The 22398-nt window shown below is 49.7% G+C and overlaps 2 protein-coding genes across 5 annotated transcripts in view; one reads left to right on the top strand and one right to left on the bottom strand.

Moving 5' to 3' along the window:
• The first annotated feature begins 3218 nt into the window (after positions 1-3218).
• On the top strand, positions 3219-4171 carry FAM163A (family with sequence similarity 163 member A). The gene is made up of 2 exons (XM_036273695.1): positions 3219-3329; positions 3764-4171. The coding sequence occupies exons 1-2, from the start codon at positions 3237-3239 to the stop codon at positions 4169-4171; spliced, it is 501 nt and encodes a 166-aa protein (XP_036129588.1). The 5' UTR covers positions 3219-3236.
• Positions 4172-12794: 8623 nt separating this feature from the next.
• The window catches only part of LOC118637257 (torsin-1A-interacting protein 2-like), a 30523-nt gene continuing 20919 nt past the window's right edge, over positions 12795-22398 (bottom strand). For 3 of the 4 annotated variants that reach the window (XM_036272515.1, XM_036272516.1, XM_036272517.1), the window contains exons 3-5: positions 20264-21070; positions 17473-17574; positions 12795-16827 (exon numbers count right to left, since the gene is read on the bottom strand). In XM_036272515.1, the coding sequence (XP_036128408.1) occupies positions 16067-16827; positions 17473-17574; positions 20264-21070 (1670 nt within the window). In that variant the 3' untranslated portion in view covers positions 12795-16066. The remainder of the gene's footprint in view (positions 16828-17472; positions 17575-20263; positions 21071-22398) is intronic. The other variant, XM_036272518.1, reaches the window with a different exon arrangement.

Genomic DNA, 22398 nt, shown 5'->3' with positions numbered 1-22398 from the left:
ATCAAGACCGGCAAGGGAGAAAGCTGGCCAGCAACAGGGAAGCCAGAATCGGATACAATCTATCCATGGAAGTGATGTCCCATCACCTTGCTGTATTGTGTTGGGTGGCTCCGGGGGAGGAGAGTACACAGGACACAGGGCTCATTTAGGACCACCTCAGAGCCCGCCCGTCACAGGAACGGAAACTAGACTGCTGTTTGGATGCACTGAGTTATTCATAGGCATCTAGTTGCAGAGAGAAAATGAGCCCACCTGAAGTGATAGCCACTGGACGTGGGGACTTTAGTGCTGAATTGTACCATTGGCTCTGGGCCCTCAGGGAAACCAGCTGGGGCCTGGCCAGCTCACTGCCAGCCTTTGCCCACGCTTCCACCTCCGTGGTTTAGGATTTTAAGACCAGCCTGTCGCAGCCACAAAATATTTGGGTCTTCCTTGCCCCCACAAATAACCATTTTTGAAGGATCTTTTCGTTTACAAGGGGCCCTTGCAAACAGGAATCTCACTGTTTGCTCACATCATACCTGTAAGCTGAGTTTTTGGTTAACCTCCCTCTAACGAGTGAGAAAGGTGGTCAGGTTCCAAGCTGGGGCGGCTGGTAAGGGGTCTTGAATGGGCCTTCAGACCCGTGATTGCCTGCAGCGCCCCCTCCCCCAACTCCTGCGGTTTCCAGGCTGTTTCTGCTCTACAGCCTTCACCGTAGCCAGGCATGGAGGGCAGAAGGAGCGACGTCACTGTTCTCATGTTTTCCCATCTCCTAAACAGGCTGGGCACACCCGGGGGATTGGACCAGGACTTTTAGCAGAGTAGTTCATTGCTGCCTCCCCCAACTCAGCTCACTCCATGGGCCTCTCTGTGTCTCCTAAGCAGCGCTCAGTGGTGGAATCTTGTCTTGGTAAAGGTATATAAATCTCCCCTAGGCTGAGCTTCATCCCACACCAAATGTCCGATGAACCCCCAAACATGGCCCATCATGTCCCAGGCAAAGTCATATTGGTCTTGAATCATTGCTCAAGTCTGCTGCTAGATGTGAGCTGAGAGATGCGACTTGCTGCCCCCTGGTGGTGGATCAGAGTCATAACTGCCATGCCTGTGAAAGAAATGCCAAACTTTTGTTACATACCCGCTGTGTGCCAGGAACTGGGGATAATGCTGCAGGAAGATAAGAAACAGTGTAAAACAAAACCCCTAATCCCAAAGGACTCATAATTTAGTGGAGAAGTAAGATGTTCACACATGAATGCTGACAAGCGTCCTACCAGGTCAGCTCTGAGCAAACTAGCGAGATCGATTAGGAAACCATTGCACCAGGGCAGACGTGACGTGCAGCCTCTTCACTGACGTGGAGAATGGAAGACTGAGGGAAGAAGCCAGGGAAGAATCTGAGGATTTGAACGTCTGGGCAACTAGGAGAACATCCTGTGGCCTTGTCCAACTCTACTCTGCAAATCTGTCACCGGGGACCTTGTTACAATGCAGATTTCGCCTCATCAGGCCTGAGATGCTGCGTTTCTACCCTGCGCCCAGGTGACGCTGTGCTGTGGTCCACCCCACACTGTGATGAGCAGGTCGAGTGAATTAGAAGCAGGGCCGGGGTACATGCTGTGCTCTAGGAGCACATGATGAAGAGCAGATGGTGTCTTTGGATTCAAGACCAATATGACTTTGCCCAGGGACATGGTGGGCCATGTTTGGGGGTTTACCGGACATTTGGTGTGGGATAAAGCTCAGCCTAGGGGAGATTTATATACCTTCACCAAAACAAGATTCCACCACTGAGCGCTGCTTAAGAAACACAGAGAGGCCCATGGAGTGAGCTGAGTTGGGGGAGGCAGCAGCGAACTACTCTGCCAGGTGAACACATCAGGGTGCATGGCTTCCGTGAGCAGAAAGCAACTTGGGGTCCTGCCCCACACGCCCTTTGAGTATCAAACCACCTGCTCAACCCTTCATAGCAGCTCTGGCTCGGCCTTGCACAGACTGAACCACTGACAGACACGGGTCAGAAGTGGGGAGCCCACATGGGCAGCGGCTGATGACTTAGCCTGAGTCGAGCTGCCAGGGGGACATCGGAGCCAGGTGCTTGTCCACTAGCAGTTGGAGACAGGGCTGGAGACCCAGCTTGGGGACCCAGTGAGGGAAGCAGGATCAGGTGAGGTGGGCCCAGGGACTCATCTAACCCGTGAAGCCTTCTTCAGGGGTGACGCTCTACTTCCAACCTCTCCACCCCTTTGTTGTCTTGCAGGTCACCATTCCCTTATGAACGTAAGTGCTCATGGTCATTCTTCCATCCTCGAGATGCCAAGACTTCTCCCACTGTCCTGCTCTGTTGGCACGTCGTTCTTGGTCCCCATGAGCCTGGGACGCTCAGAAATCCCACTCAGAGTCCTGCCAGGGGAGTCTGCCGGAGGCCAGACAGCCTCGCGTCCACAGCCAGCCTCTGTCCTGGGAGCCCCGTTAGGCAGGACCCGTCTCCCAGCCTCCTACCGCCTCCGGAGCCAGAGTGCTCTCTGCCTGCTTCCTCTGGGCTCACCCGACCCTTGTTTTCCACCAGAGCTGGAAAGAGAGAAGAGACGCCCGCAAAAGGGTGTGTTTGAGCCAGGGCAGAATTAGGGAGAACTTTTGAGATTCAGACCCTGTCCCCTCCACCCGGGTCAAGGGCTCAGAGACCAGGTGTTTGTACCCCAGAAGGCAGTATGGCCATTGGGGTGAACCAGGCTGGGTGGGATCTCAGCCCAATCAATCAAAGCCCCACTCAGCATGTGTGAAATGGGGCTAATTCAGAACTAGCCCCAGGGTTCTGTTGAGGATGAACTGAGATAACTAGGAGGTGCTGAGGGCACTGCCTCAACAGACAGTCCTCTGTAAACAGCTCTTTTTCTTGGAGCCACGGATGGGGAGAGGGGTACAGTTTAAGCAGGGTGTGCGGAGAGGGACGGGTGAGGGGAGGAGAATTAAAGGAGATGGAAACTGGGTAGAAAGAAGCAGAATTCGGCCGTCAGTTCGTATTCTGCCTCCTCGCCATCCTCCCTCCGCTGTGAGCCCGTGTGAGGCTGGCCCGGCCACAGCCACCCCATCGGCAGAACCCCTGGTGTCCCAGTGCCCGGCCCTGCCTGCCTTCAGCTGTGCAGAGTGCCGGGAGGCTCCCTGCCCCTGCCCGTGCCTGTGCCCAGCGTGGCAGCTCGCCGCCCTCACCTGCCCACGCATCTCTTCGCAGAGGTGGATGGGGCGCCGGGCGGATGACAGCGGGAACAGTCGTGATCACTGGCGGAATCCTAGCTGCGGTCATCCTCCTCTCCATCATCGCCGTCCTGTGCTACTGCCGGCTCCAGGTCAGTCCGGCCGCCAGCAGCCACCGCAGACCACTCCCCCGTTACGGGGCCCACGGACTGTGGGAAGTCCAGGGGGCTGGGAGTTGGGGGCCATCAGAAGGGAGCTCTGCACCCCCACACTTCGGGCCCCCAGAGAGCTCACTGTGTGGTGTCTCCCGCACGGCTGAGATTCGGGAGGTGGGAAGGGCACCATTCTGAGGAGACGCTGACAGCTGCTCCCAGTGCCCCCAGCCCTGTCCTCAGTGACTGCATGTCCCCGCCTCTCCCGACCACGCCGGAGTTAATACACAGCGAAGGAGGGAAGGAAAGGGACGTTGCGGGGCTGGGAATCTGTGCTTGTGCAGCCCGGCCTCCGGTGCTGGGTCTGATCAGCGGTGGGGGGCAGGCACGGATGCCAAGCCTCTCAAAGGGGGCCCTCCGCACTCTCCCCCCAGTACTACTGCTGCAGGAAGAGTGGCGAGGAGGATGCAGGTGAGGAAGAGGAGGATCATGACCTGCCCACAGCCCCCGGACGCCCCCCCTGCAATGCCTGCAGCTCCCAAGCCCTGGAGGGCAGGGGCAGCCTGGCGCCTCTCACCAGTGAGCCCTGCGGCCAGCCTTGCGGGGTGGCAGCCAGCCACTGCGCCACCTGCTCTCCATACAGCTCCCCGTTTTACATACGGACGGCCGACATGGTGCCCAATGGGGGCGGAGGCGAGAGGCTCTCCTTCGCTCCCACCTACTACAAGGAGGGGGGACCCCCGCCCCTCCAGTTGGCAGCACCCCAGAGTTACCCGGTGACGTGGCCAGGCTCTGGGCGCGAGGCCTTCACCAACCCAAGGGCTATTAGTACAGACGTGTAGCCCCCTCACCCCCAGGCCCCTGCACCCCAACACTGTTGCTCCATCAGGAGCCCTGGGGCCCTGGCTGGCCCCTCGAACACCCCACAAGGACTGTCTCCGTTTCCTCGGCTTTTCTTGTCCCACGGCGGAAGGCTTGCCAGGATCGAAGCCGACAGGTGCATTGAGAACCAGCGCGTGGCCGGCCCCTGGCCCGGAAGTGGGGCCCGACGGGTTGAGTTGGCAGCTTTGCTGGTTCCGCTGTTGGGACATTCCTCCGGCCAGCTCAAGCCCCTCACTTCCCTCACTCCGGCTCCCACCCCCACCTGCCCTTTTGCCAGACTGTGAGAAGGGGGAAAGCTATGCAAAGGTCTGGAGGCCTCCAGAGTCCTTGGTGGGGGCGGTGAAAAGAACAGGGACATAGGGAGGGGGCCAGGGGACAGCTCAGACCGCAGAATTTGAGAAGGAAGAGGACTGTGCTAAAGGGACAGCGTCAGGACTTCTAAAACGGATCCAGAACCCAGGGCACAATCTAGTTTTGTATTTTTGGTTGTCATAGAGACCGCAGAGCCCGTAGCTGCTCAAATACAGATGCTGATCCCTGACCACATCACAGCTGTGTCTGCCCCGCCCCTTCCTTGTGGACCACGCTGAGCGGGCTTTAAAGGCATAAGATTATTGCGGAGGATGCACCAAACAGTGACGGTCTCACCTTTCTCCCCCCAGACCCTTTCTTTGCTTCGGAACCAGCCACCTAGCTGAGAATCTCTTTCAAATTTTGTTACTAGAGTTTGAGCAGCTGAGCGAGTGCGGTCCTGCTGACAGTCTCTGGGCCGTGGTCCCCCACACCCAGCAGTGTGCGTGGGCACAGTCCCGTGAGGGCACCTGCATTCTCAGGTGTGTGCGCACACCTGTCACCACCAGCACACAGGCCTTGCTGCCTTCAGGAGCTGCAGAGTGGGAAGGTCTCGGAGGTAGTAACTAGAAAGAAAAATCTGACCCCCAGACAGCATGGGCAAAAGGTGATTAAGGAGACCAATCCCCACAGCCACGAGGGCTGGTGCAGGAAGAGGCTGAGGAGTCTCCTGTGGGCTGCTGCCGCCACGTGAGCCCCTCTGGAGTGTTCCAGTCTGGCATTCAGCCACGACAATAGAGCCAGACCATTCATCCCACGAGGGTCGGAGGCTCCCACGCCTGAGGACCGGAGGGATCTGACTTAGCAGTTGGATCCCTCCCTCTGCCCCGCCCCCAGTCTTCAGGTGAGGGCCTACTCATTGCTGACACCCCCTATCCCCAAGTCCAACCCCACTTCCCACTGATGTCCCAGCCATGGCCCTTCACTCTTTGAGTCACTGAATGCTGCAGAGGGTGGGGCAGGGAAGGAGCTGCCCCTTCACTGACATCTTTTTTTAAATTTATCTTTACTGTTGAAAGTATTACTGATGTCTCCCACTTTTCCCCACTGATCCCTCCACCCTGCTCCCGCCCCCCTCCCATGCCTCCTGGGCACTACTGTCTGTGTCTATGCACGTAAGTTCTTTGGTTCATCTCTTCCCGCCCTCCGCCCCCTGACCTCTGAGATCTGTCCGTCTGTTCCCTGCTGCCCTGCTTCTGGATCTGTTTGGTTTGTCCGTTTATTTTGTTCGTTAGAGTCCACGGATAAGTGAGATCATGTACTTTGCATTTGAGAAAGGTTGCCGCAGCCAGGGCAGGAGGGGAAGAGAATTCACCACACCTTTCACCGCCGGGCAGGCTCACCCTGCATGTCAGTGTGTGATTAAGGCTCACGGGGCCAAAGACCAGAGGACCCCGTACGGCCACACTGCTCGCTCGTTAGCTCCAGGACCAGTCACTTATCTTCTCTGAGACAAGTTTCTGCTCACGAGGCCAGGAAAGTTCTGCCAGCCGCCACGCTCTCTGGCCCCGGTCTTGGCAGGGGCCGGAGCTCTTGCCCACTGCCTGGCCCTGGGTGCAGGGACGGACACGTGCTGAGGATGAAAGGCAGACACAGGATTAGCAGGCAAAGCGGGCTGGATTGTCTGTGAAAAGCACACATCTGTCCGACTCTCCCAGGAGTGACCTCAAATGGTAACATTCCTCTTACACCAGGAGGCGGCGCTGGGGGGGAATACTGAGACCTGCCTCCGAGTCCAGAGGGGCCAGCTTAGGGCAGCAGCTTCAACGTACCCCACACCACCGCCAGCCCTGACTGGGGCAAGCGCACCCGCTGGCATGAGTTGCTGGGCCTGGCAGCCCTGCCTGATGACCAGCCCCAGTGCCTTGCTGTCCTGGAATTCCACAGCCAATCAATCCCTCCCCCACCCCCCAAATAACAGTGTCACTGCACCTCTTGCCTTTGCAGAAACTGAAACCACCTGCTCAGCAGTCACCTGCTTCTTACCCCTGATCTATTAGGGCCCCCGAGTGAAAAGCATCTCGTGCCGTCCTGTCTCCTTAGCTCTCCCAGCCTCAGTCCTGGCAGCCCACAAAGGAACACTGGTCTGGGGGCGTTGGAGAGAGGGTGGGCGCCGGCTGTCCCATGCACAGCCCTGACCTGCTCAGGGCACAGGCGCCCGTTTGCCCGCCTCCCGGTGGCCGCCAGGGCCTCCCCTGTGCAGGAGGAAGCTCGCCCTGCTCCGCTGACTGCACCCTTTACCGATGGGCCACTCTCTGGGCACTGTCCAAACTGCACCCCAAAGGAAGAGGAGAGGCTGGGAACACCCTGTCCTCCCGCCACCCTCTCTCCACTGGCCACTTCCCTGCTCCTGCCGTATTTCTTCTCCTGCGCCTTTGATAACTGGGAGTCACAACCAAGTGAATGTCAATAAATGAGGAGTTTGAAATAGAAGTTCCACGGGGTCCTCGTTCTTCCCCTGGGCCGGGGCAGCTGGGCACGGGTGTAGGAGTGAATACTCCCTTTCATCACCCAGCAAGTCCTCTGCAGCCCCCGCTCCCCTCCCACCAGGTCGCCTGCTGTGCCCCCACACTAGCCCCATTGCCTCGGTGGGAGCTCCCATCCAGGGGGACGTGTCGTTTGTGGGAAAGGAGGTTTGCAGAGTAGCTGCTGCCCCCAGGTGGGTCACCTCACCGGGGAGCAACCCAGGCATCAGCCCTCTCCCTGCCCCTCCCTCCCTACTGCCCAGGCCCCTGGTGTCCCCACCTGTAGCTCTGGGTTCGATCCCGGGTCTGAGGAGACCCAGAGTGTCACATGACCAGCTCCTGCGTGCTGGGAAGGGAGGGGAGAGAAGAGACTTTGGGGACCAGATCCTCAGCTCTGACCCTGGCAGAGACTGCAAAAGCGGGAGCGGTGTGGGGTGAGGGCCAGAGAACCAGGAACAGCTTTGTGGGCAACAGGGAGTCTTCAAGAGGGGGCAGGGAGGGGGCACGGGGGTCTGCGTGTGCCCAGGAGCGGCTGCCCCAGCGGGAGAGAGGGACGCGCTCTCCCCACCTCAGGCCCACCCAGAGCCCTGCCTACAGCTGGGCTGTGCAGTCAGCACCCCCGTCTCCGGAAGACTGCCCCCCAGTCCCAGGTGAGCTGCTTCCCCAGGGAGTCCTTTTCCAAGGTCCCTGGGGGAGGGTTTGCCCAGGCCTCAAGGGAAGCACTTGGCTCCCACACGTCCTGTCTCTCCTGCCATCAACCATCCCACCCCTCACCCGGTTCTACCCCCCACCACACACACACACACACACACCACACACACACACACACACACCAGCACCAGCACCAGCACCAGCAGCAAGGAATCCCAGCATAGCCCAGAGTGAGAGGGAAGAGGACGCAGCTCTCTCCCAGACCCCCGGCTCCCAGACCTGCTCCGCTCAGAGGGCAGGACAGTCTGGGTCTTCACAGGAGCCAACGCCCGGAGGTTTGCTGGCTGCCGCACACTGCGCCCCTGAGATCGCCTTCCCTCCAGGTCTCCACAGAGGATCACAAGGCTCCTCTGGGCCCTGCCACAGGCCTCTGATCCCCAGGAGCACAGGGCTCCAGTGGCGGCCTGCAGGTACAAGCCGGCCCTGGCTCAGGCCAGCCCATCCCCCTGCCAATGCATCCTCCTGGGTTGGGTTTTGCCTTGGCCAGAGGTTTCCTACCCACTGAGAATTACATCCGTACTCCTGATGAAGGACCACTCCCTGGAGAGGATGTGTTCTGGGTCTAAAAACATCCTAAAATTAAAGCAGAGGCCTGACCCTCCTGGCAACATCCTCTGAATTCTTTCTCCAAACATAAAGGAGATGCAGAGTGATCAGCAGACTCCGGACCCCAGGCCCCTGCCTCCTGAGGGTCTCACCAGCCCCTCACCCTTCCCTCTTTGCCTCCTTCCCGCCCACCCAGCCCCCAGGACCCTACCCGAGGAGTCACCAACAGGAGACAATGAATGAGGAAGAACCCAAAGAGAAAAATTAAGAATGGAGAGTTTTAATTAAGAGGGGAAAATGGTAATATAAAATGTGCCTGAGATCGATTTTGGAAGGATACATAAAAAAACAATAAAAATGGCCCTGGCCAGTTTGGCTCAGCGGTTAGAGCGTCGGCCTGCGGTCCAGAGAGACCCGGGTTCGGTTCCCACTAAGGGCACGTGCCTCGGTTGCAGTTTGTCCCCGGCCCTGGTTGGGTCATGCGGTGGCAGCCACTCGATGTGTCCCTTTCATGTCAATGTTTCTCTCTCTCTCCCTCCTACTCTATCTGAACAAAAAATGGAAAAATGTCTCAGGTGAGGATAAAAAAAACAAAAACAATAAAAATGGTTTCTCTTGGGAGGAAGTGGGCAGTCCATGACACGGCAGAAACAAAGCTTTTCAGTGTCTGCCTTGTTACATTATTTTGACGTTTGTGACTCTACACTTCAGAAAGATATCTTTCTGAGTTAAATAATACTAAAACTGTGCCCGAGGATAGAGAGCGCATTCCAGATGGTCACACGCGGTACTCGTGTCCCTGTGAGCGGGGCCCCTGGGGGCACCTGCGGGGGCCTCTGCTCTGATCCTTAACTGGACGAGAGGCTGCTGCCTGAGAGGGGACCGCTTGTCACGCTCCCTCCACATGCTGCCACCTGGGGATCCTTCCAGCGAGGAGGCCGGGACACGGCCGCCCGGGGCCTCTGGGAGGACTCTCCGCGAGCGGAGGGTCTTCTGGACACAAGTGTGGAGCAAGTTTCTCCCCACAAGGCAGAAGCCCAGAGAGAAAGACGGTGTCAGCCAACATAGGTTCATTGTATACATTTAAAAAAAAAAATTTGTTGTTGTGGTCAAATATATATAATATAACATTTACAATTTTAACCATTTCGAGTTGGTGTTAATTATATTCACCATGTTGTGTAACCATCACCACTGTTTCCAGTGCTTTTTCATCACCCCAAACAGAAACTTTGTAACCATGTATGTTTGGATTACTTCTGACAGCTGTTTTAAGTTTGTGTTGAAACAAAGTTTTAAGGGAGGCTGTCCTGCCGGTCCTGCCAGGAGGGGGCTCACCTGTAGGGACGCAGGGTGACGAGGGACCATCTCTTCGTCTATGATGAACCATCTCAAATCAAAACTGGCTTCGAGGAAGCCCCAGAGATAACAGGGTTGGAATGTAGCTTTGCAGCCTCTTCTGAGGGAAAGGGGAGGAGAGGCCTGGGCAGGCGGCAGGTTGTAAGATGAAAAGGAAGAGGATTTGGACAGTGGAGAGAATGAACCAGCTGGGAGATGCAAGGCTCTCTGGGCCGAGACCCCGTGGTGGGGTGGACGCTCGGAAGCCAGGCCTCCTCCTCCCTGGCTGTCAGCACACCCAGGTCCTAGGCTGTGCCAGTCGATGGGATGGATGGCCGAGGCCTGGGGCAGACACTCAAGCGTCTCCAGGCAAAAGCTGTCCACGCGGGCAGCCCCAGGAGCCATCCTGCAGCGGACCTCACTGCACGGGCCCGCTCCACTGTGCGCTCACCGTCCCCAGGCTGCCACAGTCGGAGCACTGGCCACAGCGAGGGACGGCGGAGGGAAGGGGGAAGAAGAGCCAACCAGTTGCACCCCAGATTCTGCACCGGGACTTCAATCAAACTGATGTTTGAACGCACATGAGGTCTGTGAACCCACTGGGTTGCAATGTAAAGGCATGTGTATCAGGTGTCCAGAAAGGGTCCCCCTGCCAAAAAAACAAAACGGGAATTTTCCTGATCCTGTTCTTCCCACCTGGGATGACTTCTCAATTACAACCCAGTCCCCACACACCAATCTTCACCAGCCCAAATTTTACGTGTTCTTCAAACTGTTTCCCTGATCCGATGATTTACCCCTTGGCTACCCCCAGAAGTGACTGCTCCCTTTTCTGAATAACCAGAGCATCATCTTTCTACCTCTTTGTGGTGGTCTAGGTTGGAGCACTGGTATTTGGCGAGTCCCTTACTGTCCTGGGTGGACAGGCTGTCGGAGGAGGGTGGTTCCACCCCAGTCCAGCCCCCAGCACAGTGCTCCACACACTGCAGCCAGCCAGTCTTCAAACCGAGCTGGGTGCCCGGAATGAGTGTTGGGAAAATCCTGTTCTTCATCCTCAGGCTCATCTATCTTATCCTTGGACTTTAGCCCGTTTCACTAAAGCTCATATTTTAAGATAAGCAAACTCCTGGGATTTCCTGTTTTTCTATAAAAAAAAAAATCAGGTTTTCAAGATGAATTCAGATTTGGTAGAAAACTATTCTACGAACTATGTTGACAGATTGTTGTTTTCAGTTGAGTGCAGAATAGTGGGGGCAGAAAGCCAGGAAAGGGGGGGAAGGGGCCAAGATGGGTATTCAGGTGCTTCTGCTCTAAGATAATTGTTGCCCTGTCTGGACCCCCCACTCCCAGCACACACCTGAACACATCGCCTAGCGCACACCCCAGGTGGGAGCACTCCCGAGGCTGCACCTAACGACCCGCCTCTCCCACGGTGCTCAATGGGACAGGAGATTGTGGGCGCAGCATCGGCCCCCTGACCCGCTCAGCGTTCTCTGGCTCTTGAATTTGCCAAATGAGAGCAGTTTCCTTTCCCACCACTGGTGACCACATGCCCACCTCTATACAATTGCTATATTTGGAAATATAATCAAGAATCAGTCAACTGAGAAAAATTACGGAGATAGATTTTTGTAAAACCAGACAACCGATTTGAGTAAGGCACATTCTTCAACATCCGCAAGCAGCAAATGCAACACAGTCACAGCTAGGAATGCCGGGGGTGCCAGGAACCTTGACAGGGGCCCGGGGAAAGCCCGTTTGTTTGTTAAGCAGAAAAAACCACAGTGCAGCTGTGTTTGAAAGTCAACGTGCTGCTGCTTTCTTTGATGACAGGGATGGCGAATAGGGTTACACCTCGTGTCATCTGACCAACGGGGAGCAGCTGCCCAGAGCTTGTGTGGGTGAGGATGGGGCCCACAGCTGCCCGGAGCTTGTGTGGGTGAGGCCGGGGCCCTGAGTGGGAGCAGCTGCCTGGAGTTTGTGTGGGTGAGGCCGAGGCCCTGAGTGGGAGCAGCTGCCCGGAGCTTGTGTGGACGAGGCCGGGGCCCTGAGTGGGAGCAGCTGCCCGGAGCTTGGGTGGACGAGGCCGGGCCTACTGTGGGCGTGGGGGAAGGAAGGCTGCGACCTCTGCAGCCTGACACCTTGCAGCTCTGCCCTACTGAGATGTCGCTGAGCCTGCTGCTTCCCAAGTCCAGAATGTTCTTTTCCATTCAGGTAAGTACTCGCAGCCAAGGGCAAATTCAGTTTGTGAGCCCCAGTGAGGAACAGTGGGAGATCATTGCCCAGCACAGGAGCCATCTTGGGATTCTCTTTTCCCTTTATTGGTTTCAGAGAGAGGAAGGGAGAGAGAGAAACATCGATGAGAGAACATCAACTGGCCGTCTCCTACGTGCCCCGCACTGGGGATCGGGCCCACAACCTGGGCACGTGCCCCAACTGGGAATCGAGCCGGCGACCTCTTGGTGCAGGGTCGACGCTCAACCCCAGACCACACCGGTGGGCAGAATCCTGGAATTCTTAAAGACATAAAACAAGCTGAAACACATACTGCAGGTACTACTGGAAAGGAGGGCACTGGAGACTGAATTATTCTTCTTTACAGATTATTTGCAGATCAGGGGACACTGGTTGTGTTCTCAGGCCATCTTTTTAAGGCTAGTGCTCTTTCTTAGTTTAATATATATATATAAAACAGGGAGAGAAGCAACACCACAGTGTGACAGGGCAGTTTGTTAGTTAGAAGTGAGTTTCTATAGCCCAGTCTCAGTCTTGCTGAGGCAAATTTTGAGCACAGTGTAACACCTGAACTGTAAAGAGGAATAAGGCGTATATTACAGTCATCGGAGAACTGCTTTACATGGGTCTCTTTCATTCTCTCCAGAATTGCTGACACCCTTTCTGTAAATATATTATTATTCACAAATATGTGACTCTCAAGGCTCAGTATTTCATAATCTCATGGACACTTTTAGAAATATTTTAAAATAATCATTTTTATTTCCTTAGATTATGATAAAGGGATTTGTAATCAATAATATTCAAAATACATATATAAAGACAAATATGAACAGTGATATACAGTGCCCAAGGTACTTTAATTTTGAAAAGACAGAAAAAAACAAAACCACTATGACTTTTCAACAAATTTTAACATGAAATATATTATGCTCAGATTGGTAAACAAAAGATTAAAATGAATACTCATATTTAACTACATATTCAACATGAAAAGCAGATTAAAAACTGCTTTTATAAAATGCTATAATGAGCACTTTAACTGATTTACTTTTATAATTGCTTTATTTTCAAATGTTAAATTTTCATGTTGCTATTTGAAAAGTCCTTCTGTATAAATAAGCTGCATGGATATAAGCTTAATTCCCACTAAATGATAACCCTAATAAGGCATAATGATTATATTTTCTATTAACATTAGGTTTTGAAGTGCTACACACCCGTATATGCCGCACAAAAATCGGTCAGAGAGATGCCACTGCAGTCCCGGTGAAGGTCACGTTGCCGAATGACCACTTTCACATGCTGCATGTGTTTGCTATTTTTTGTCAGTGCTCACGCAGCCTGTCTTTAACAGACAGAAATACACATCGAACAGCTGTAAACTGTGAGAGGGTCAAAACCACCTCAGCAGCCAGCACTGTTCAGCTGTGCCCTCAGCCGGGGTCGCGGTGGCAGCATGCCGACCTCACCATGTAAACTTGCAGGCTTTCAAATGAAACACAGTTGAGTGATTTTTGTTGATTTAAAACACAGAAACAGTGTCATTACTACCTCTAGTGATAGGAATTCCCTGGAACTTCTCTGCCAATCCTCAGGACTATCCCAGAGGGGCAAAAACTCAAGTCCAGAGACAATTTCTGATTCCACCAGTTGCTTCTAGAACTTGGGTATCAATCAAAAAGTGATTTATGATCATATGTAATGTAATGAGATTTGTTCTGTGGTGACAATTAAACGGCAATGTTTGGGTATCATGTATGATGTCGTGTGCCCACAAGTCATTGTTCCAAGGCAAGTAAGCAGAATATCTCTTATAGTAATGAAAGATGAACTAAAAGACACACACAAGAAAATTTGGAAAGTTGAAAAAAATGTAAAAAATAGAAACAATTGAGTAGAAATTAACCTAAGACTCTATTAGATATTAAAATGTATTGTTTAAAAATATAAAGTTTTTATGCTTTAAAAATAATCACTTTTTAAAGACCCAGAGCTTATACTGCTTCTTTTTAAAATGATTTTTGAAATAGTAGACAGAAAACGGACAGCTGTTCCAACTGATTGCACTTATACACGTAAGGAAAAGTGTTTTTTAACAAAGGCTAAACAGCAAAAAAAAAGTTATGACTTTTGGAAATTTCCTTTTCTAAATTATATCGAAAGGAAATGATGAAAAACCATATTCAACTGAGTGGAGAAACAGGAATGTTTGTTTCAGCTCTGATCCGAGTCCCTGACTTACTGGACACGCACACTTCGCACTGGTTCCTTGTAGGTCTGCGGCAGCCCAGTTCGAAGGCACTGTCGGTTTCTGTGTGATGTAATGCTAGCATCTGAGCTCTAGAAATACAGAAAAAAATTCGAATATGGTATATAGATTTTTCTTTCATTTCCTCTGCGTGTATATTGGACTGATAGTATATTTACTATACTTTAACTTTTTATTCAGGCAGGTCTTTCCTCAACTCTGTTGGAAGATTCCTCCATAAAGTCCCAAATGAAAATAGTTCCTTTAGGTATGCCTCTACCTCAACTAAGAACAAGTAAGACTTTGGTTGGAATAGATTTATCCATTTTTTCTGCGACAGATATTTTCAAATACATTCTTCCCCTACATCTCTATGCTCGCTCTCTAGGTGTCAGTAAACATACTAAATCTTCCTGCTGTTTCCGGAACTCCATCCATCAACCACATGGCTTCCCTGCTCTGCAGCAGAGGCCATGACCTAGTCGAGACATTCCAGGAGTAGCTGAAGTAGTCCCTGAGCAGTTCCTAGGACTGCCATGGCATGGGAGAGACCCTTCATTAGGTCAAGGTCATTTACTAGAGTTCTGAAATGCAAAACAAAACACTACTGTCTCCATAAACACTGTCTCAGTCATTCTTACAATCACAAACCATGGTCCAATAATTAATACTGGCCATTAGAACCTCTTAGAAACTATTTACCATTTTTGCTTCCTCTCACTATGTATACATCTCTTGCATTTCTCTGTTAATCTAATGGGACTTCTAACTAGCAGATAAAGAAATGAGGTGCATTATATAACGTTCCATCATTAGCATCACTTAACAAGCAGTATTGTCAAGTGATGCTAATGTACTTACATAAAATCTAATATTCAATTGGTTATTAAAATCTTTTCTTCTTAAAGGACACTCACACTTTCATCCTAGACAACTGTAAAGTTCCATTCAGGGGAGACAGAAATGATAACAGAAATTAACCAAAGCATCAGAAATAGGTTAGCAAATGCTACTTTAAACATTCTATTGTCCATCTATAGGTCTTTAACTTTCATAAAAAGCGTATCTATACAATAAGCCTATATTGTGTCCTCTTCCTACTCATGAATTTTCATACATTCATTTCTTTCTACGCATTTCCTATCTTCTCAGATGTTTCCTCACTCAATCAGGGGAACTCTAATCCGATTACATCGCGTGACGAGTCCTGGTGAGACAGGCAATGCAGACCAGCTCTGGCACAAAGAGGGTGAGGGCGCAGCAGACACAGTGTGCAAATCACTGCCCTAAATAATTCAAAAGAGCTGAGGTCAAGATACAGCCAATTACAATTTCTTCATTCCCAATGATCATAAACAATTCCCCCATTGTTTCTGATTTTTGAGAACATTTCTTGAGTACAGCTGCTTTGACCTCAGCTCATTACGGAAGAAAAGTACAGTGCCTTACTCCGTGCTTAGTTAGGTGTAGTCGGCAGGTATTTGGACACCAATTTCCTTTCTTCGTACTATTCAAAAGTGCTAATCAGTATAAATGTATTCCCACAACTAAGCTACTAAAATGAGTTTTTAAAAATACTTAACATATAGAAAACATTTTTTTAAATTATCATTGCTTCATGGCTATAATTACTTGAGTCCAAAAAATCACTCTGTAGTGATCTGAGATTATTTTCCTGTGCAATAATTCTGCTGCTCTATTTTTAGATTTCAAACATCCTCAGTTATACATACCACGCTATATTTGAAACCTGATTTGCTTGAAAAGCAAGGAAGAAAAGTCAGGTCAGCGTTTGGCTTTGTCAAGCTTAGATTAGAAACATTTTTACCAAAGGAAAAAAATAAATGATTTTTTTTTTCCTAAGCAAAGCTCACTCGTGCACCTCGGGAGGTTTGCTCACATTCATCAGTCTCCTGCCACAGAAGTGGAAGGCTCCAAAGGGCCCTCCGCAGCCTCGCCTACAGCGGGCAGCCCTGCGCCTCGATGCCCGGCACGGGCTGCACGGGCAGCACCAGGTGGGAGATGCGGCTCCACAGCCCGCTCAGCTTGTCTGAGTCCATGTGGTTGAAGGAGCTGGGCATGTTCGAGTTGGTAAACCGGGCCCAGAGCAGATCTCGCACTTTTTCTTCGGTTTCCCTTGGGCCCACACTTGCTTCCAGTGTGTCCTCCTCCAGGAGAACGGTCAGCACCAGGGCCACGTCTTTGAAGGCCGCGTTCTCGTGGTCACAGTACTTGTAGAAGATCAAGGTGGAGCCTGCGGGAAGGGACTCGAAGCGGTGCACCACGGCGGCCTTCCTGCCGTCCTCGAATCCAGAGCTCAGCTCCATGTCCACCAGCAGCTTGACCGTGTCGCTGTCCTGCGAGGCCCTCCCAGCGCCGTCGATCTGAATGGCAGCGACTTTCTGGGAAGAGGTGTAGGCATCGGCAACGCGATGGCTGAGGCACTTCAGGGTCTCCCTCCCCTCTCGAGCTGCTGTGAAGATGATGGTGGCCGGCTCGGTGGGGTGCGAAGCATTGAGGTGCTTCTGGAGAAACTTCTGTCCTCTCTGCCACAGAAAAGCACTCTGGCCTGGAAATGCATCCTTCAGCTGGCTGAACTGAGCCAGGAAGGCCTCCAAAGCTGGGTTCTGGGGCACTTGCTGTGCTGGGGAGGAATAGTAGCTTTGCACAGAGCTTAGCAAAACAAAAGTCACAACCAGGAAGCCAAGAATGATGGGGCCTGTCAGGGAATGAAAAAGATAAACGATGAAATGAGAGAGCGTGAGTCAGAAATACAGCCTGTGGTGGACTGAACTGAGGCAGAGATGCTGCTGGACTCAAGGGTTGTTGGGACGTTTCCTTTGCCAGAATCCTTTCAACTTTCTGCTCTAAACTCGACCAGACTTCCTCTGATTTCTTAGATTTAATTATTTGAAGATACAATATCTTTGTTAAAAGGTAAAAGCTCATTTTGTACATTTGTTGCTATAATATGTTGCTACAATATAAAGATGTGATTTAGAAATGAACTATAGGGATTTTCTACCTTCTCAAAGTACCTACCATCCAAAACAGGCCTTTTTTTTTTTTTAAGGTCAAAATGTAAAAATGCCACTTAAGAGGGTAATCGTCTCTAACTGAAAGGCAGTTTTAGTTTCTTGTTTATGAAATGTCTTTCCTCCGGCGGGAATTCCCATTTTGTTAAGGATGGTGAACTAGCAGCCAGCACCCCTAAAGAAAAAACTGCAACTCTATTGCTCTATTTTCCTGTTACCTACTACCAAACATTTTTTTAAAAACATGATTAAACTGTTTAAATCTGCAAGTTTTCTAGGTATTTTCTGAATGTGAATCAACACTGTACCAAGACCAGCTTTGCTCTTACCATAGCTCAAATAATCCTTTACATTAATGTTTCTTAGGGCATCCTGCACGTTCTCTCTGTTTCCTTCCAATGTTTGTGTTTCTTGTTGATGACTTCCAGCTTCTGGGGGAAAAGAACATTGTTTTTAGACAGTACAAATAGCAGAGGCACTAAGTTGGGAGCCGGGAGAGATTACTGTGCACTTGCAAAATAGCTTACAAAGGCAGGTCTGGACTCTTAGTGAAGGAGGTATGTATACAAAGCAGGGAAGACAAGGTTCAGAATATTTATCAACTGTATAAAAATGTAGTCGTGGGGCGGGACACCAATCTTAAAATGTGTGGGTAAAACGGAGGGCAGTATTTTGTAAGCTAAGTCACTCTAGCCAGGGGTGGGGAACGTCTGGCCCTCAGGATGTATAAGGCCCTCGAAATCAATACCAGCTAACATCACACACACACCCCGAATTAGCCTGACCAAATATAGCAGGCTAGTTTTTAAGATGATAATTTTGTGTGGCCTAAGAATGATGTTATAAATATCCAAATGGATATTGGTAGAAAAAAGGTTCCCGACCCCTGCTCTAGATTGTAGATGTGTCCTTGACCCCAGCCAGGTACCTCATACAACAGTGAACGCTGACTATTGCCCATAACCCTCACTGGAAACAACTCAAGTGTCATACTGTATTAACATGAAGAAGTAGAATCATCTTCACCTGCAAAGGATAGTTCATTTAGTCATATCACCAAAAAACAGATGTTAAAACTATCATATCACAGAATTTAAGGACTGGAGGATCTTGAATGATCACCTACTCCAGCCCCAACCTTACCTATTAAGATCCAAGGATGTTGCGGGCTTTGCCCAAAGTCACATAAAGAGATGTGGCTGAGCCCTGGCCGGTTTGGCTCAGCGGTTAGAGCGCTGGCCTGTGGTCCAGAGAGACCCGGGTTTGGTTCCTGCTAAGGGCGCGTACCTCAGTTGCAGTTTGTCCCCGGCCTTGGTTGGATTGTGTGGGTGGCAGCCACTTGATGTGTCCCTTTCACGTTGATGTTTGTCTCTCCCTCCCTCCTACTCTATCTGAACAAAAAATGGAAAAATGTCCTCGGGTGAGGATAAAAAGAAATGTGGCTGAGCTGAGATAAGAACAAGGTCTCTCATCTCCTAGATTAGTTCATTCCATTATCATTAGTTGCTTCCCACAAATAAATAGTTTTAAAACATTTTCTTCCTCTACTCAGTGAACCTGCATACCAGTGAAATTCTGATGGCAGATAAATGGCCCAGACAACTCTCATTCATTTCTGCAGTTCCAGATGCCCCAGAAACACAATGAGAGAGACGTAGTCCTTGCCTTCACTGAAGTTACAGACTCTTCTAATGATTAACGAGGGAAACAGAGTGTTTGAGATCAAGCACTGATTTAGAGTGAGACATGACTGTCTAGCCCTCAGTCAAGCCTCTGATGAATAGAATGTCTTATATTTTATGTTCCTCTGCACTGACAAACAGGCATTCAGACTGAGCTCTTTAGAGTACTTACTTATACAACACAAATTCACACATACAACCACAGGTGAGAGCCAGAAGAGACCAGCTGGATGTCTTTGTCCAACTTCTTTATTCTACAAATAGGACACTAAACTATCAGGAAGTTAAGAGACTTGCCCAAGGTCATCCAGGTGGGAGGAGGGCACAAGCAGAATCCATGGCCCTTGGGTTCCAGTAAGAACTTAGCACATTGTAACTACTTTCTTCATAAGAGAAGATATGATACTTGTTCTCCTTAACATGCAAGTAGGGGGAATCAGATATAGAAAAATTAACTGATTTACTCAAAGTCCTATAAAACTAAAATGACTGCACTAAGGGCACTTGAACCATTGATGCTAGTGTTTAAATTTCCCACCTCTTTATTTCTGTAGCATTTAGTTCCCCCAAAACTAAAATATTTTTAAAACTGTAAGTGAAAACATGCTCATGAGAAAGAAAAAGCCAGAGGTAAATTTTTTAAATCATGCCCCTTTTTTCCATCATACTGCATTAATACAAACAGTAAATAAATGAAAACACTATTTTAAAATGCAGATTAGCCCTGGCCAGTTTGGCTCAGCTGTTAAGAGTGTCGGCCCCTCGGACTGAAGGGCTGCGGGTTCGATTCCCCGTCAAGGGCACATACCTGGGTTGTGAGTTGGATCCCTGGCCCTGGTTGGGGTTGTGCAGGAGACAATCAATCAATGTGTCTCTTTCGCATCTGTATTTTTCTCTCCCCACCTCTCCCTCCCTCTATCCTTCCCTCCCTTCCACTTTAAAATGATCAATGGAAAAATATCCTCAGGTGAGGATTAACAACAAAAAAATACAATTTATTTCACGTAATGGGATGAGCTTGTCTAGAAGATAAGAAACCCCATTCTAATCTCAACTCAGTCATAACTTTTTTTTTTAATGCTCACCTGAGAACATTTTTCCATTTTTTGTTCAGATAGAGTGGAAGAGAGAGAGAGAGAGAGAGAGAAACATCGACATGAAAGGGACACATCGAGTGGCTGCCACCCACACAACCAACCAGGGCTGGGGACAAACTGCAACTGAGGTACATGCCCTTAGTGGGAACCGAACCCGGGTCTCTCTGGACTGAAGGCCAACGCTCTAACCACTGAGCCAAACCGGCCAGGGCTCAGTCATAACTCTTTGTGACCCTGGGCAAGGCCCAAGGAAAGAGATGTTCTCTGGAAAGGGCTCTGACCTATGCTGTGTCCTACTGACAGAGCAATACTAAACAGGACAGGTCAGTGGGCCCTCTCACCTGGCTCCACCAGTCGCCTCCTCAGTCCACCCTGGTCCTCCAGCCCTGCGGTGGGATGATCACGACTCTGGGCACCCTGGGCATCTACAGCAGGTGGCTCCCGAGGAGCTCCAGGTCTGTTGCTCACTTCAGCAGGGAGGCCTGTGGAGCTGCTCCCGAACTGTGCATCTGCCTCGTCTCTTGGAGAACATTTGGGTTCTGGATGCGAGGATTCTTCACCCAGGCTTTCAGGATGCAAGGATTCTTCACCTAGACTTTCAGGATGCAAGGATTCTTCACCCAGACTTTCAGGATGCAAGGATTCTTCACCCAGACTTTCAGGATGCAAGGATTCTTCACCCAGGCTTTCAGGATGCGAGGATTCTTCACCCAGACTTTCAGGATGCAAGGATTCTTCACCCAGACTTTCAGGATGCAAGGATTCTTCACCCAGACTTTCAGGATGCAAGGATTCTTCACCCAGACTTTCAGGATGCAAGGATTCTTCACCCAGACTTTCAGGATGCAAGGATTCTTCACCTAGACTTTTTGAAGAGAGTTGATGTCCTTGTTCGCCATCCTGAAAACTCTGGTTGGCCTCACGTTCTGTTTTATCCTTCGGATATTTCCCATTTGTTTCATCTGGACTTTCTGATAGATCACCTGTATCTGCACTCTCTGGACCTATTGTTTCTACCTCTTGGTGGTCTTTGTTGAAACCAGAGGCAGGGCTTAGGGTCTGTGCATCTTCAGTGGTCCTTGCTGTGACTGTGGTCTCCTGTGCCTGAGAATTTATTGATGGGTCATTTTCCAAATCCTTTTGAGAGTCTACGGAGATAAAAATTTATCATTTTTATTGAAAAAAAAAAAATTCCCTTTTTTGTATTTTAACGAAGTCCCTGATTAATAATAAAAAATATTTATATAGATTTTTATGGTTTACAAGGCATTCTTCCACATTATTTCTCTTAATATCCACTAAAGGAAGTTAAAACAAAACAAACAGATATATTATCATGTTAATAAATTTAACAAATAATACTAATGTAAAACTATTCTGAATGACAGAACCAACTTTTGGTTGTATTAAATACATCCTCTTCCCTAAGGAAATAATGGATCTAGGTAATCATCAACTGTAGTAACTAAAACCATTATGCAAAAACCTGGTGCGGAATTTCCTAATGGATGACCAGACTGACAACTGCTGAAACAGCTGATCAATCTTAACATCACACAGAGGGAAAACCAAGCATCACTAACCTCCCGATTCAATGCAGTAGGAAGCACAATGCACCACCTAGGAAGTCTTCCTGCAAGACTGAACAGGAATCTGATCATGCTTCTAGAGCTAACTACCAGGTTCCCAGAAATACAGAGACAGGCATGTAGTAAAGTATGCCTCAGGAATGTAATCAGTAACATCCAGAAAGTGGGACATTCCAAGGGACAAAAGAATTTGTTTATTTAGGAATGGCCAGAAATAAAACCAACTTTAGCAAGAACAGAAAAATGAGAGGCGACCTGCTGATTAAGAGAGACTTCAAAGAGACACACCAACCAAATGCAATGTGTGGGTGACACTGTTTAGATCCAGTGTCAAAGAAATCAACTGTTAAACATTTGTAAGACAGGAAATCTGAATGCCAGATATTTGATGATGCTAAATAATTTTTGTTCACCTTTTACAGTAATAAAGGTATTGCGATAATGTTTTTTAAAAAGAACCTTTGTATTTTAGACATAAGTATCCAAGTATTTATGGCTAACGTTTTTTGTCCGGACTTTGCTTCACTTAAATGGCACCGAAAGGAGGAGAGAGCACAGAGGACGCGCTGTCAGCCACACGCTGACAGCAGAGGGAGCTGTCTGATGGCTCCTTGGGTTCATCTACTCTCTCCTTCTCTATGTTTGAAATTTCTATAATAAAACTTAAAAGAATTAAGCAGTTTAAAACATATCATTCAAATGCAGTGTGTGACTCCACTGTAGAAAGGAAAAACAACCCAAAAAACAGAGAACTGGGTAAATGTGGATACTCACTGGATATGTGACGGTATTAGGAATAACTATTAATTTATTTTTTAGTTGTGATAATGCTATTTTTGTTATGTTTTTTGAAAAAAAAATCTACTTCTAAGAGGAAAAATAAAACT

Source organism: Molossus molossus, unplaced genomic scaffold (assembly GCF_014108415.1).
Source record: "Molossus molossus isolate mMolMol1 unplaced genomic scaffold, mMolMol1.p scaffold_m16_p_20, whole genome shotgun sequence".
Classification (NCBI taxonomy): Eukaryota; Metazoa; Chordata; class Mammalia; order Chiroptera; family Molossidae; genus Molossus; species Molossus molossus.
Note: the sequence above shows the minus strand (reverse complement) of the source record. Positions and strands in the feature narration are given on the sequence as shown.